The sequence below is a fragment of the Octopus bimaculoides genome, chromosome 22 (genome assembly GCF_001194135.2).
Source record: "Octopus bimaculoides isolate UCB-OBI-ISO-001 chromosome 22, ASM119413v2, whole genome shotgun sequence".
NCBI lineage: Eukaryota > Metazoa > Mollusca > Cephalopoda > Octopoda > Octopodidae > Octopus > Octopus bimaculoides.
This window is the reverse complement of record NC_069002.1, coordinates 37,362,691-37,379,283: the sequence shown is the minus strand read 5'-3', so window position 1 is coordinate 37,379,283 and position 16,593 is coordinate 37,362,691. Positions and strand designations below refer to the sequence as shown.

The 16,593-nt window shown below is 36.8% G+C and overlaps 1 protein-coding gene across 1 annotated transcript in view; it reads left to right on the top strand.

Annotated features, from left to right (window-relative positions):
* Positions 1–16,593, top strand: part of LOC106880421 (integrator complex subunit 1) — a 55,035-nt gene that overhangs the window by 2,771 nt on the left and 35,671 nt on the right. Inside the window, exons 3-17 of the mRNA XM_014930336.2 lie at positions 307–500; positions 896–1,033; positions 2,520–2,682; positions 3,378–3,480; positions 4,116–4,302; positions 4,855–5,000; positions 6,519–6,660; positions 7,215–7,397; positions 8,762–8,870; positions 9,637–9,757; positions 10,890–10,967; positions 11,887–12,044; positions 14,188–14,284; positions 15,508–15,599; positions 16,028–16,088. Coding sequence (XP_014785822.1) covers positions 307–500; positions 896–1,033; positions 2,520–2,682; positions 3,378–3,480; positions 4,116–4,302; positions 4,855–5,000; positions 6,519–6,660; positions 7,215–7,397; positions 8,762–8,870; positions 9,637–9,757; positions 10,890–10,967; positions 11,887–12,044; positions 14,188–14,284; positions 15,508–15,599; positions 16,028–16,088 — 1,972 coding nt within the window. The remainder of the gene's footprint in view (positions 1–306; positions 501–895; positions 1,034–2,519; positions 2,683–3,377; positions 3,481–4,115; positions 4,303–4,854; positions 5,001–6,518; positions 6,661–7,214; positions 7,398–8,761; positions 8,871–9,636; positions 9,758–10,889; positions 10,968–11,886; positions 12,045–14,187; positions 14,285–15,507; positions 15,600–16,027; positions 16,089–16,593) is intronic.

Sequence of the window (16,593 nt, the reverse complement as noted above, 5' to 3'; positions counted from 1 at the left end):
CCCCAAGTAATGGAAAACCTTCATGCCAAATTTGGTACTGATTGATCCAGCAGTTTGGCTGTACATAGAGGAAACACTCACACACACACAGTGAATTTTATAGATATAGATAGTAAGGTTTGTGCTGAAGGAGATTTAGTTGCTGTTTCTAGTATGTTGAGTGCCTATATAGAGGCTCCTGTATGGTGATGCTAGCTGTGAGCTGAAAATTTATGTAGAAAACGATGAAGACGCCGATGGTAACGAGCAGTAATTATGACCAACATTTTGACCTAATTTAATTCTTTCTAACATCTTTGCTTTCAGTGGATGCTGCTGACTTTCTCACAGAAGTTCAAGATGCTCTTGACAGTGATATGGAGAGGGTGGATGGACTACTCTGTGGCGCAGTTAAATCTCTCCGTGCTAACCGATCCAAACCAGATCCGTGCCTCTACCTCAGCTTAATATACCTGGTCAGAGTAAAACCAAGTATCTTTCTCAGTGAACTTGTGACAGAGGTGAGTTAACACGAAGAGACACACTTGGCTTACTTCGTTTATCTTTTGGTGAGAAAAAGCAAAAGGTTAATCTCTTCTGGAATATTCTCTTATTCTTTTACTGGTTTTAGTCGTTGTTCTATGGCCATCTTAGAGTACTGTCTTCACGTGTTTAATTGGTTGTATTGAATCTAGTACTTATTTTATTGAATTCTATATTTAGTAAATGACTAAGGTACCTTTTTTGTCATAAAGAGACACAACTCCACACACTATTTTACAGCTATTATTGAATGATAGAATTTAGTTGAATGTCATTTGTATTTTTCCCTTCAGTTTTTTTCTTCAAAAAGAAAAAGAAAAAAAAACCCAAAGAAAAATTACACATTCATTTTTGTATTTATTTATATTTTCAGGCTTTCTGCAGTTTGTTAAAGCGTGATGTGTCCATCAATTTCAAAGCAAAAGGCAATCCATTGGTTTCAGTTCTAGCATGTAACATTTTGATGGCAGCTTACAGCGAAGATGACAACTGGCCAGATGATTTTGTCAAGGTAAACTGGGCCCAGCATTTCTACTGTGAACATTGACTTTTTGGCAGTCTTTTTAGCTTATTGGGGGATAAAATAACTTCTGGAAGTGGTAACGTCAAATCACTGAGGATGTTGGATTATACAGATAAGATTATACAAAATTGAGAGGAAAAGGAATTATTGTTGTTTAGCTCTTTCGTTATTCCCTGATCAAATGGACTGGTGCTCAAAATCTATTCCAGCCAGGGTTATCCCACTTTTTTTTTCAGCTGTAGTGTACCTTGAACTATGTTACCCCAGTATCCTTTTTTTTTTTAAAGATGTTAAGCTGTAATTTTTAGAGGAGATTTAGCTGCTATTTCTAACATGTCATGTCTCCCTTGTTGGTAGCTCAGTCGAGAGGGGTGACAATATGTTGTATTGCACACTTATCTACCCATCATAGAATGGAAAGACAGATAGTGTGATGGGGGTGAGTTGGCAGCATTGGCAGAGAACCTCCGAGAAGAAAATCTGGTAAGGTCTCTCTCTATTCTGAATTTCAGTTCCATTCAGGTCAGCTTTGCCTTTATAAACCTCTGACGGTTTATAAAATCTTAACAAAGCACAGGTGTCAATATAATCAACTAAAATGGCTTGAAACAACAGTTTGGTGGTGGCAATGGTGGCTGCTGCTGCCGCTGGGTGGGTCAGTGAAGTACTGACCCCCCACAACATTGATGACACAGTTTGGTGAGTTGAAGACCACTCCAATAAGGGTAGTGATATGACTTGATGAGTTTATGATCTGCTGACCTTTGACCAATAATGGTGATCATACAGCTGAGGATGGTGATGACGTGTCAGCCTTCCAGCCAAAGCCTCAATGGTTCAAACTGTAGCATTGATTTTTTCACTTCACCATGTCCAGACGAATACACCGGAATATTGTTGACCAGGACATTGGCTGAAAATAGCTAACATTGGTCAGCTGCATTGGTCACTACTGTTTTATCAAGCTTTAGTGATGAATGTATAGTCTCTCTATGTCAATGACCAATCGGTTATTGTTGTTGTTGTTGAGTCCTAACCATGCAGACTTATGATCAGAGACACTCAGCTGTGGTCATCTTTTCATGTCTCGGACTTCATTGACCAATGAGTCCTTCATTTTTTAAGATGTTAGGGTGTGATTTGAAGAAGATTTGATTGCTATTTCCAGCAGGTCAAGGGTACAGATAGAGGCTATCATGTGCCTTTTGACCCTTCACAAACAGGGTAAAAAATGAAAGCCTTCTGTCTGAAAAATCATAACATCTATTTATTCCATGCTTTGTTTTTCTCTCTAAATGAAATAGTGGTTTATCTATTCCAGTTGAGGCACATTCAATTTTCTAAATGCTCAGACTATTCTACTGAAATAGCATTTTATCAAAAAAAAAATGTTCTTTAGAAGAAAATCTTAGCTTCTCAGATTTACTTATTTTTCACTAAATTTATTTTGATTTTTTTTTTTTTGTCTGTTCAGGTTTATGTAGAAGACTCCCTCGGTGAACATAACTGGGTGGACAAAGAAGAGTGCAAAACATTTGTCGATAATATACTCACAGCATTTAACACAAAGACTCCCACAAAAAACAGATTATTGTCAAATATTGAAGGTTCAAAATCTGGAGAACAGTCTGGAAGTTGTAAGTTACTTTACAAACGAATATCAAGTTGACTTTGTAGAAAGCATCAAAGATAAAAAATGATTCATTTTTTTTTACTTTAGAATGCTCAAGTATGGCTGTGTGGTACGAAGTTTGCTTCCCAACCACATGGTTCTTCAACTTTTTTCCACTTCAACAGGAGGAAGGGCAGTGCCCACAGTCCTGCCTCAGGGCCTGTAAATCTGGTTGGGGAGAGAAAGGTATCTTCAAATGCTTGCACCCAAAGACCTGATGGTGGTGTTAAACCGGGTGACAGATTCAATCGATCATTTGACAATGAAAGATCGAACAGATCAATATGTAGTGTTAATATAAATATTGAAGTATTTCTCCTCTGTAAAAGTGAAGTTAATTAGTTCTTCACTTTATTTTAGCTATCAGGTTTAAGACCATGCTACAGCACTTTATATCAGTGATGGTCACACAAAGTTGTAATCTTGTTCTTACCTCAGACATTTAAGCATTGTTTTTTATGTTTCATAATTTTCCCTTTAATTCTGTTTTTTTTTTTTTTTTGTGTAACTTTGTATTTCTTAATTTTAAAAGTAAACAAATGCAGAATAAATCTGATGCAATTTTTCATCAGAAACAACAGCACAATACCTTAAATTATCACAAAACAAATGTAAATTAATAATTAAGCAATCTATTAATATGTTTTCCCCCCTCCTCAGCAAGTCCATCATTGAGTGTGTGTGAAGAAGAAGACAAAAGTATTGATAGTGACAGCTTCAAATCTGGCTTCTGGGATGCTGATAACTCTCCGATAACCCGCAGGTGAGAAATGTGATTGGTTTCGACTTATAGTAAGACATTAAACTTTGAGCTTTGAAGGTATGTCTGTAACTTTGACCTTGGTGTCGTAGTATTTAACCTTATTAAGGTATTGATGTGTGTGTGATTTTCATCTTGATCTTTGACCTTGTTCTAGGTATTCATTTGTGTGCATTTTATTTCCAGTTTAGACTCTAATGTGAAGGTTTCATCTCTATTTAAGGTTGTTAGTGAAGTGTGAATGCAAGACATCTCAGATATTTTTAGAATGCAGTTATATTTCTCCATTTTGTGTATTCTTTTCATTAAATGGCAAATTATCTGTCACATAATTATGAGTAGTACAGATGAAGATATTCTCATAGATATTTACAAAGTTTTCAAATTTGGTTAAGTTTATATGCTGAGACAGAATGTGAGTATTGAAAATTCCAGCTAATCTTTTGTTTGGAGAGAAATCTTTTCTTTTCTGTCTTTGGTGAAAGGCTTTGCTTAAAACTCTTGTCTGCCCATGACATACAACCATGTTCAAATTTGCAAAACTTTACTAAATTTTTCGTTGATGCAGACTGTGATTAGTTCCCCTGGGATATATTTTTTTTATTTTCATTTTCCAACTTCTTTGCTTTTTACCTTAGATACGTTTACCAGCAAGAGATGATAGAATCAGATGTCCTTGAAATTGTGAGAGAACAACTGAACAAACGTCAGCCAATGGATGGTTCAACACGCAACCTAATCCGGCTTATGACAGTCACTTGTGGTTCTGGGGAGATCCGTCTTACTGCAGCACAGCGTCTAGAAATGTGGCTACAAAATCCAAAGGTTGGTTGTGTGAATTTTCATGCTTTGCTAGATTAAAATGTCAGCATGCATATATGACAAAGCACAAATATGTTGATAAAAATTGGGTATAAGAAGCATCTTATGGGGTGTGCAGGTGAGATTGTACTGGTATTGTCATGTGGATGGATGAGGACAGATGTATAAAGAAGTGCTGATGGCTACATATGGAAGAGGCTATATTAAGATATATATAATATTCTAGATCCATTTCAACTGATCTTACCAATCAGTTACACAGTATATTTAATAATCAGGTGATTATCTTAAGACTGCACTCTTCAGAGTGGCTGGTTTGGTAAAAAAATACAGCAACAGCTTTCTGTTATGAGAGGTGTCACATCTGGTTTGTCACTACTGTGAAAAAGACAAAACTAAGCCCCAGCAGACAAGAGATGGGATTCCATGAAGAGTTTTGACTTAACTCTTGATGGAATCCCAAAGGTTTTGCTAAACTTAAACAGTTTGTAATTTAATCTGTTATCCTTTGTGAAATATGACTAAAAAATATTTTTACATTTTCTCCCATTACAGTTGTCTAGATCAGCTCAAGACCTTCTACTTTCTGTCTGTCTCAATTGTGACCAATCATCTTCCATGGATGTGGAGACTATTGTTCAACTAACCAAAATTCGACTGAAAACTAAACCTCTAATTAACCATTACCTTTCAAGTCTGCGGTAAGACTTTTTCTTTTCATTAACTCATTCCCTGATTATATTTGTTATGAGTTCTTGTGGCATATCCCTAAAACACTTCTGATTGAGCCCACTTATGGACCTACAGTCAGAGGTTTTCCATCCATGACTTGTCTTTTTCCCGCGTGAAGGAAACCCAAGAACACATCATTCAACAGGCTCTTTGGGTCTGGTTTGAGGGACACTTGACTGCTATTTACAAGTTGAGACACCAAGTAGAGGCTCCAGTTGCCTGTGTTTTTCAATTCTTTTTAATATTATGATTTTGAAGGAGTTTGGTAAAATATAAAACAATTTACGTAGTAGTTCTCACTTTTTGAGTTTCTGATTTGTGAGAATTTGTGTGGCAAAAATGAAAATAATTTATTTTTATTTTTTAAAAAATTTGTGCTTAATTCAGTACATGTTACCCAGGACATGTCTGAGTGGATAAAATGTGTGGCCAAGTGGTTAGTGTTGCACTCATGATTTAGCTATTGAAAATTGAAATCTCTCAGCGACTTTTGGGACACCTTGTATATTAAATGTTTATAAGTCAACCCCATGTTCTACTGCATTAGCAGTGCTTTTTACATTATTTATACAGTATATTATTTATATTGTATGGTTGCATAACAAAATACCACGTACCTACAAATCATTAATATTTACGTAGCATCTCCAGGAATGTGTTTCATATGTAAATTGGTAAATCCAATAGCTTAACACTGCTGTATGCGGTGGCTATGTAAGCAATGTGTTCAGAGGCAAGAATGGGTTAGATGGGTGCTGATGAAGGGGCAAAAAACCCCTGAAATATGGCATATACACTCATTACTCATTTTTATCTTCAGTCTCAATGTTTACATCTTGATATGAAATATTGTAGCAAAAAATCAGTGCTGGCTATAATTTATATCTGTAGAAATAACCTTAACAAAATAATGTAAAGTGCACTGCTAAAACAGCAGGATGTGGTGTTGACTCATAAAAAACATTTAATATACTTTATAGTATATTGTAGTTGCATAACGAAATACCATATACCTACAAGTCATTGATAGTTCTTTAGAGTTAAACCTTTTTAGGGGTTTTTGGTTCATGGTGATTTTGTGGTGTACATTATACCATACATTGACATTGCATAATTAGGATTCTAATTCTGAAATGGGTAATATTTGTGTAGAGGTTTCTTGTGTGTGTGTTTGTCTCTGTTTTTATTGATATAAAGTTATTGTTGAACCAAACGATGTGACTTGGCTGTTTGATGAATGTAGATCAATGAAATATAAAATAAGTACCAGACTGAAATAATCATTGCAGGGTTGATATGATCAATTAAGCCCTTGAAATTTAAGTTCCAACATAATCATAGCCTGATGGTTGAAATCAGTAAAAGGGATAAAGTACACTGGGGTTAATTTGCCTGACTGTAATCACTCCATAATACTGTGCCAATGTTTGAAATAATTATATTTCTTTTTTTTTTTTTTTTTTTTTTTTTTTTTGATATAATTACAGAGAACTTCTCTCCCAAAACTCTGAAAATTTACGTATGATATTAACCCAGACCATCTACAATGAGTTGTCCAGTGCTCGTAACCCTAACAACATGGCTTTACTTGGTGTAATATGTCAAAGTTCTCCAGAAACATCTGCTAGAGTAAGTATCGTCATAATCGTCGTCATCGTCATGTCTATATTCCATGCTGGTTGCACTGTGTCTGAGGTGACGGAGTGAGATAAGGTTGCAGTATCTTAGACTCCTACGTCTGCTCGGTCACGGCTGATTTTAACATCATCATCATCATCACCACCAGGAGCTTCTGTGTTTGCTGAACCTGAATCAAGTAGCTGTCATACTTACATTAAATGACAGCCATAATACTTCCAAAAGAACAACAAAAGTCCGTGAAAGATGGGATGTGTTTGCTTGATCAAGTCTGACCTGAGCTGGACACCAACTCACCACTGCCTGTTATCTTCTTCGTGATCACCACCATCACCATCACTACCATTGCCATAGCCAACAGCATCATTACTGTCACCACTGTAATCAACATCAGCATCATCCTAGCCAACATCACCACCACCACAATTCCCATCATCAGCACCAATATCATCACAATCATTATCTTTGTTACTAATATCACTATTTTGTTTTTTCTCTCCTCCTCATCTGATGTTCCTAATGTCTTTTGCATATCTCTCCTACAGATCCTTGCTGAAATCTTCCAGGACCTGTTGGTTAATAAAGAAGACTACCTAAGAGCATTAAGGGCTCTATTTAGGGAAATAGTTCGTTCATTGAGGCATGATTTGAACTTTGTGGCTTTCTGTTTGGGTCTGATGCAAAAACGAACTGAGACTAAATTTCTTGATATGGATCAAGCATTTAAAGTAAGTATTCTTTTATTCCATTATTCTCTTACTGGTTTCAATATTTCTATACAGAAGTCATGTACGGCACTACCTTCAATGGTATTAATTATGTTAACCTCTGTTCTTGGTCTGCTGCTCATCTTATGAACCACTATTATTATCGAATAGCCAAGTTTATCAGAGTTATGTCTCTCTAGATAGTTAACTCCCTTGTATGCATCAATTTACTCAGATGTACTTGTGTATGATGGGCTTCTATACAGTTTCCATCTACTCTGCAGTGTTTCTCAAACAGGGGTATATGCTCCACTAGTGTGAGGAAGGATATTTTGTGGGAGGCATGGAACTTCAGAATGGGGAGAATAGGGTGTAACAACTGAATAAAACTTGTAATAAAGTTTTAATTAAAACTCTCTCTCTCCTTACCTAATTAATTAGGGCAACCAACTTTTTCCAATTTGCCAAAACAAATTGGGCCCATGCCTTCAGCTACCTGACACAAGATAAGATGACTTCTCTCCAGTCTCATGGCCTTATAAACTTGTGTGAGCTCATGATGGCAGATCATCTTGTAGGAGTAGGTCTTGAGATCCTCCTTCAGCACTCAATGCATTGATGGTCAGCTTATTTTTGCTGTGGCAGCCAGTTTTCTGACAGAATAATGAGAATATCACCATACGTTTTCTCTGAGGTGTCTGCGCACTTCTTTTTCACTCACGTCCAGTTCAATCACTGGTGGAACCAGTCTCTTGAAATTTCTTGACAATTTTCCAGACTGTTCTGTTAATCTTAAGCTTTTTGCTAAAACTGTATTACTTTCACCTCCTTTGTGGAAGATTATAATTATGTTTCAGTCTCTAGCCATTATCTAATTTATATATCTGAGTTTATTTAGTCTTAAAGAAAAAGAAGACACACTAAGCTTTTATAATGATGTATATTTTTCATATCTTATCACATTTATTGATAGTTATTAAAGCCCGAAACTTTGGTTGCCTTATTTTTGGGACACCCTGTATATATGATGGTTAGGGTGTTGCAGTGACAACTGTGACATCCTGGTTTCAATTCCTAGACTGGGCGGTGCGTTGTGTCTCTGAACAAAATATTTCATTTCCCATTGCTCTGTGATCACTTTGATACCTGACGTGGGGCACACTGTGCACCTGTTCAGGCAATGCTGATTTGAGGGAGGGAGCGAGTGAGCTAATGTTCAGCAGATATATCTGATCACTGTATCATTTGTTTTTTCTTTTCCCTTTTGTAGTTTAGCTTGTGATTCTTTCGTTGTTCCAGCCTTACACAAATCTCTTTAAATGCTTCACCAAAAGTACCTCATATATATATATATATATATATATATATAATTTTTTTTTTCTTAGGAGCGGTATGTTTTGGCAATAACTGATCTTATCACTTTGACCATCTTGGTCGGAATCACACCTTCAGTGAGAGAAGCTTTTGGCAATTTGGCCCGTGGTGATCGTAAAGGTTAGTAAAGTTATTACACTGAAAAATAGGATGATTGACAAGGTTGCAAAAGCAACAACAGCTTTGAAAGCAAAAATATAAATAATAAATGAGTGGAAATCAAATCAGTGAGTGTGTTAGATAATAAGGCATTATTAAGACAGTATGACTCTCCCTAGACACAGCATATTTCTAGTGAGTCATCCTAGAATTCAAAATCATCTATTTCTGGTATGTTCTTAATACATACTACTCTAGTGCATCTTTAATATGCAAAGCTTAAGTTCTCTGCTAGTCTACCTTTGATTCCACTACATTTCTTGCATGTCTATCGTTTACATTGGGTACAGTTTATGGAATTTATACCTATTTCATTACTTCATAGTGAGCAAGGCTATTTCCCTGAAGATATCAGACTCCTATCTTCTTTCTTACTGACTAGAACCTTTGCTAAGGCTTCCATGCTCAGAATTTCCTCTCTAATTTTCTTATAGATTCAGCTATGAGAGCTAGGTCATCAGCATATACGTGTTCCCAAGGGCATCTAGTCTTGAATTCTTCTATGATGGCCTGTAGGTCTATAATAAATAGGGGGGAACTGTGGACTGAGCCTTGAACTACATCTATGCTTAATTCTTCGCTAAACTCATCCAGTTACAAGCCATTCATCTACACCAAATTACTGAATGTGGCAGAAAGTGGATATAAGAATGATGATGATGATGATGATGATGTCTTTGGTATTTTTTTTTTTTTTTTTTTTTTTTTTTTCATTTATAATTTTCAGATTTGGAAATTCTTCACCAATATCAGCAGCAGGTAACACTTATTCAACGAGACAGTGTGTGGTGGCTTCACACTGTTGTACCAAGTATAGTTGAAATGAAACCACATGAATATGTTCACTGGTAATGACTGCTTTTTTATCCTTGAATTCAGAACTCTTGCATAATTTTATCTTTTGTTGTTGTAACTAGGGTGGTTAGATGGCAGAATTGTTAGCATGACTAGCAGAATGCTTAGTGGCATTTTGTCTGAGTTCAAATTCTACTGAGGTTGACTCTGCTTTTCATTCTTTCAGGGTCGATAAAATAAGTACTAGTGACACACTAGGGTCAATGTAATCGAGTAGCCCCCCCCCCCCCAAAAAAAAAAATTTTAAGCCTTGTGTCCATAGTAGAAAGCATTATTATGATTAGGATGGGAGTGGGTTGGTATTATTGAATTGGTGGGTGGTGGAATGGCAGAATCAGTGGAAAGGCCTTATACGACCTGTTCCAGCACTTTAAGACCTGCTGGTCTTGTGCCTAAATCAAAAAACTATTATTATTGTTGTTCTTGTTGTTAGAACATCAAACAAATGGTTTGTGTTTTTTGTTCTGATGCTTTGCCTTCTGAAATCAAATTCCACTTTGGTCATCTTAGGCTTGAAAATGTTGTGAGAAGAAGAAGAACTACTTATAGAGGGAACCAGCTGTTGAAGTGGACAGTTATATGGTCAGAGTGGCCATGAAGGACATGAAGATGGGAGAAAGTTACAATTCCATTGAGATGCTGAAGATATGTGGCAATTAAGACTCAAGCTAATCTCTCACATAATCTATCAAGTATGATACATAGGTATCATACCAACTGATTGGTTATAGCCATCAACAGTCAACTACTACAGCAGTTAAGGATGTTTTATAAAGAACCAACTACAGACATATCAAACTGATTGATTTGATTGTAAAAGTAACAGAAAATGTATTTGCAGAATTGATTAGGAAGAGAATCAGATAAGATGCAGTTTGGTTTTGTGCCATGTCAGGGTACAACCAAGAAGTTTTTAGCTAAGAGTATATAGAAAAGGAATACCGTAATATATTTTAAAATTGGCTTTGAAATATTAAAGTGGTTCCCTGTCTCCTTGTGCAGTGCATGAATAAGATTTTTGGGATGCCATGTATTTGGTAATGAATCGCTAACATTCCAACATGGCCATGTTGCGGCTCTTTAGTCTTGTTTTCCTATTATTATGAAGATCTCATTTGATTTCAGTTTACATAAAGTCTTGTTTATGGAAAGTACTGAGCATTACCACAACAAAGACAACTGGCCCCTGGAGTCTGACCGTGCGTAAGTAGTATTTGCAACAATCGATTGACCCATTTTTCCGACCTAACCCTATTTTTGGTAAGAGTATGCTTCTTTTATAGCAAAGTCTTTTTCCGGTTAAGCACTGTGTCAACAACACACATGCGATGAAGTAATAGTTCTGTAAAAGCAGGCATCACTGTAAACTACTTCTTTCACTCTCACACACACACACACACACACACACACAATATGAACTCTTCTTTCATCTTCATTATCATTTCATATACTTTTTCTGTGCTAGTATGGAGTGGACAAGACTGATTGAGGCAGTATTCTATGACAAGATGCTCTTCCTGTTGTCAGCCATTGTTTTTTTTTTTTTCTAGTAAGATTTTCGTCCACTGGTCTTAAAAAAATTTGTGATATATTTTTCATTGGATTGTTTTTTGTCTTTTTTTTCCCTCTTTCTTGTTATTAAGCATTTCAATTGTGTGTGTGGTGTTTAATTTTCTGCTGGAAGCATGGAAAAGTGCATCTGATTGGGGAGCTTCAGTAGAGGTGAATGAGGATCCTTTTTGCCAGATAAAATCTCTCTAAAGCTTGGTGTGTTAACTGTGATTTTGCAATTGATTTATTTTAGTCATTAACCTCATCACCACCACCACCACTATCATTGTTTTAATATCTACCATACTTTTATGGGTAATAATCAAAACATCTCTTATGCTGTGAGCATAGAAAGTCAGATTTAGGTAGACATATGTGTGTGTAGTCCACACACACACACACACACACTCACCATCTCTCTGTCTCTCTGTCTCTAGTTCACTCATGTGTGCCTCTTCACTTTCACACTTGGAAACAATTTGTTCAAACACTAGACATCCATTTATGCATCTTCTTTGTACTCAATTATTCCTATCTTAACAATTATCTCTCTCTCTCTCTCTTTCCACAGCTTAATGCTCCGCATTGCTTCTGAAGTCCCTGTTCTTGAAGATACACTAATGCGTGTCCTCGTCATAGGTTTGTCTCGAGAACTTTCTCTCAGCTCTGCAGATGCTGTTGAATTAGCTGACCAATTGATCAAAAGAGCTGCTATGATTCGACTGGAAGGTAGGAAACATAAAATTCTGTTTTCACATTTCAATTGACACACAATTTTTTAATCTTTTCTTTTACTTAAGTCATATGACCAGTATTTGGCAATGGTTGTTTGTTGGTCTTGTGGTCAGATCCTTGCATGTAGGGGCTCACTGCATTATCTCTTTTTATCTCAACTTGAACCCATGTCGAAGCTGTCAATTACAGTGACTCACTTTTTGTCTCTCTACATATATTGCTTTGTTTCTCATCCCTTTTATGTCTGCTTTTCCTCTGCTGGTCCGGATGGGAAGAAATCTATTGTCTCAGTAGTCAGCAGCAGAACCTTCCTGTCACCTCACTGTTTTTCAAGCAAGATATTTTTTTTATTCTTCACAAGTTGAAATCACTGAGCTGCAGAGAATATTGTTTTGAGAAGATGCTGTCAATCAAATGGTGTCAGTGTGGAGACACACAGAAGTAAAGACTCACAAACATATGTATAGATGCATGTGAGTGTGTATGTTTGTATGTATCATCATCATCATCATCATCATCCCTGCTCCATGCTGGCATAGTTTGGCAGTTCGACAGGATTTGATGCAGTCCTTGCAGTCACTTTACAGTGTGGATTGGGTGCTTTATTCTTGTCACTGCACTATGGAGCTTGCCATGCAGCAGACATAACTATAAACCCTGCGGGGAGGGGGGGGGCAGTGTAGGTTCTTGTAGAGGATCTGCATGGCTACTCACATCTAATAGGGGAAGGAGAAAGAAAGAGAAAATGAGGAATAAGAGCTGGGAGAGATTCTGAGGTGGCCTCACAAGACACTAAGTAGGTTGAAGAATCAGTTTGCCAGATAGGATGTGACAAAGAATGAAAGGATGAAGAGGAAAACTGCCAAAGTAGGTTGTGTTGAAGGGTAGATGAGCAGAGGCACAAGTTGGGGAGACAAGGGGATAGAAAAGAGAGTGGGTGGGTGCAGGGCAAGCAGCTGGAGTAGTGGGGTTGATACAGTTGTCAGGGATGAAGGACAGGAGAGAAGGATGATATGGCTGGGTATTCTGTAGGAGCCTGGGTGGGAGAAGAGGTAGGCCTAATGCATGGGAGGAGGGAATGAGTCACTGTAACGTGTGTGTGAAGCACACAATACATAGCACTTCCAGTCTTGCTGACGAAGCCTGGTCTTTTTGAGAACCTTGTATTGCCAGCGATCTGGCCTTTTGTCATTTCCTCCCTGTAGTTCAGAGTTCTGAGGTTGGCCTTAACCACTTCATTTCATGTCTTCCTGGGGTCTTCTTCTGCTGCAAGTTCGAGCCACATTTAGTGATTGGCACTTCTCTATACAGTTGTTTTCACCCATACACATCATGTCTCTATACAGCACAGTCTTTTTTCTTGAACACAACTTCTGATTCCTTTTATATCCAGCTTTTGTCCTAATTATTTCATGCATGCTCACAATGCACATCCATCAGAGCATGCTGACTTCATTTTCTTTCTTACTTTTCAAGTCCTCTACATTTAAGGCCCATCTCTCACTTCCATGCAGCATTGCAGGTCTAATATAAGCATCATATAATCTACCCTTCGTTCTTTGTTGCCAGCAGTGATAGTAGCTCCCTGGACTTTCTCCAACCAGTTCTCATTCTAGCTATGTGGGTATATGTGTATGTGTCTGTGTGTGTGAATGTACAGGTCTTTTTTAGATTAGTGCTTTCCTGGGGTGAAACAGCAACACCATAAAGGAGGATGCATTTTGGATGCAGTTTCAGATGCATTATGTCGGTACTCCACTTGCTAGAAATAGCAGCCAAATCACATTCTGCTGTCTTAAAAGGAGACATTGTATTGTGCAATCCTAGTTACACTACATTGTTACCTCCCTATCCAGTATAAATAGCTAAATTTAACCCTTCTCCCCCCAAAAAAAAAAATATAAGTTAACCTTACAGTCTTTCAAAAGGAAGAAATAATGACATGGAAAATGTATTTGTAGATGTACAAAAATTTGGAATTGTCATCGCTAGAGTGCCTTTGATCAAAACTGATTTGTCTGCTCAGTCAGAGAAGACATGGAGCTAAAGAACACTATATCCACTTTTGTTTTCATGGTGTCATTACTTATTTTGTTATACCTTATTGTTCTTTCAACATTTGTTTTTCACTTTTCAGGTGTTGAAGTTCTTCGAGTCACTCGTCTAGAATTTGTTGATGCTCTAATGAATCTTTGTGCCTATCGACATCCTGAGAACATTGTTTTACCAAAAGGGTGAGACTTGGATTTATTTATTACTTGTTAACTGGTTATGTCTATTTATGTTTCTTCTTTTAATCATTCACTAGCTGGACCAGTGAAAACTTCACGGAAAACATAAAAAATGTTTCTTTGTGTATGAAGGCCTGTGGAATGAAAATACCTTACATGAAAAGCAGGTACAAGTTAGTTAGAAGACTGGCATCTTGCTGCCTCACTGGCTCTCATCCAACCTTTAACAGAAGAGAAAAAGCAGACAAAAAATGATAATGTTAAATGAATCGCTCAGTGGTTAGAGTGTTGGGCTCACAATCATGAGGTAGTGAGGTCAATTCTTGAGCAAGACACTTTATTTCATGTTGCTCCAGTTCACTCGGCTGTAGAAATGAGTTGCAGTGTCACTAGTGCCAAGCTGTATCGGCCCCTTTTGCCTTTCCCTTGGATAACATTGAGACGGGAGGCTGGGATGTAATTGTTAGCAAGTTTAACAAAATACTTTGTAGTATTTGTTCTGGCATTTATATTTAGAATATATAAGATGGTGTCGTGAACTGGTCCGTATCTAGCCAAAAAAATGATGTTTTGTAAACGAAAAAGCACGAAGGAAAGTGATAAGAAACCACTATTGCATTCAAAACGTGTTCCTAGTAAGGTACCAGGTGTTGATAGTGCTAAATGGAAAGTAAAAATTTATATAAATTTTCACCAGCATCATCATTTAATGTCCATTTTTCATGCTAACATGGATTGGACAATTTGATAGGAGCTGGCAAACCAGAGGACTGCATCAAGCTCTACAAGTAAGCTTAAGAGAATAACAGGAACAAATCTGTTTAGTTATGTTTGTAAAATATCTTTAATATAATTTTGTATGTTTACTTAATGATTCTCGTATCACTACTTTAGCAAATATGAAAACATCTGTGTCACTGATGAGATCATAAGTCATAAAATATGTCCACCTCTGACACTTGTCTGAATAAATCAAGTTATTAATCTTGACTAATACTGTATTTTTCCTCTATCAGTTTCTTAATGCTATTTGCATATATTCTGCATAACTGTTTATAGCATTATACATGTGTATGTATGTCAGGCTACCAAGAAATTCAAGAAGAAATATAACACTATAATAAAGACTGATAAAATTGTTAAATTCAATTTGTTGATTTCCAAGATCTATATTTTATAATTTTCTATATTCCTTTCTTGTACCTTAATTCACTCTTTTTCAACAGATATACTCCACCAACTCTGGCCATATCTGCACTTTACTGGAAAGCTTGGAATATGTTGCTTATCATTGTGGCATTCAATCCCAGTACTTTTGGTGAGTCATTTGTTTCATTAGTCTGTAGTTTTGTCTCAGAGAACTATGGGTGTCAACTTGGGAAATAGAAAACCTCCAAAGAAGCAGTATGGTGAGCAGTTTAGTCTGTAAGTTCATGATAAACTCCAATTTAATATAGATTTAGCTGAAATGGCATCCCTTCTGTTTATAGTAGTGAAAGATTGTTGGTCATTTTTGATAACCTTTTAGATCTGAGCAAATGATTTTCCTTTGTTTTTTTTTTTGACATGGATTGACCACTCTCCATCATCTAAAACTTGTACTGGATGTCTTCATGGACAACATTTCCGATCATTCTTTCTGATTCATGGAGATCTTTTGCAGTTGACCTCATGGATTTTCTGGGATTTCTGTCAGTGATCTGCTGAAATTGTTGTGTATTATCTTTAATTTTGTTTTCTGTTTAGGACAAACTGCCTGGGAGAATTACCCTATTTTGAAATGTTTAATGGAAATGGCAATGACCAAGTAAGTTGTTCTTCCTTTTCTTTTTGTTTTTCTTATCTACACAAATAGGGAAAGCAACAACAGCGAATGCGATGTGTGTGCAGCCCAGTTTTAGAAGAGATACACTGTGTATCTGCATGTTTTAAGAGGTAAAAGTTGATAACAAGAAGGGCATCTGGACCTTAAACACCATCTCAAACAAAGGAAGCAGAAGATGGGGCTCACAAGACTAATCTGTTAAGAGGCAATTTGGCCTTAAAACGTTTTTTCAGTTGTGGTGAGAGTGTGTTTGTGTGTGTGTGTTCATGAAGGGAAACAAAGGTGTGACGAATATGTAGCGAGGAAGCAAGTTGATAATTGATGACAAATGAACTCTTTTCTGCTCTCCATCATAAATACACACACACACATACATACATACATACATACATACATACATATATACATACATATATTGGCTCCTGTAGGATTTTCGAGCGAGATCGTTGCCAGTGCCCCTGGACTGGCTTGTGCGGGTGGCACATAA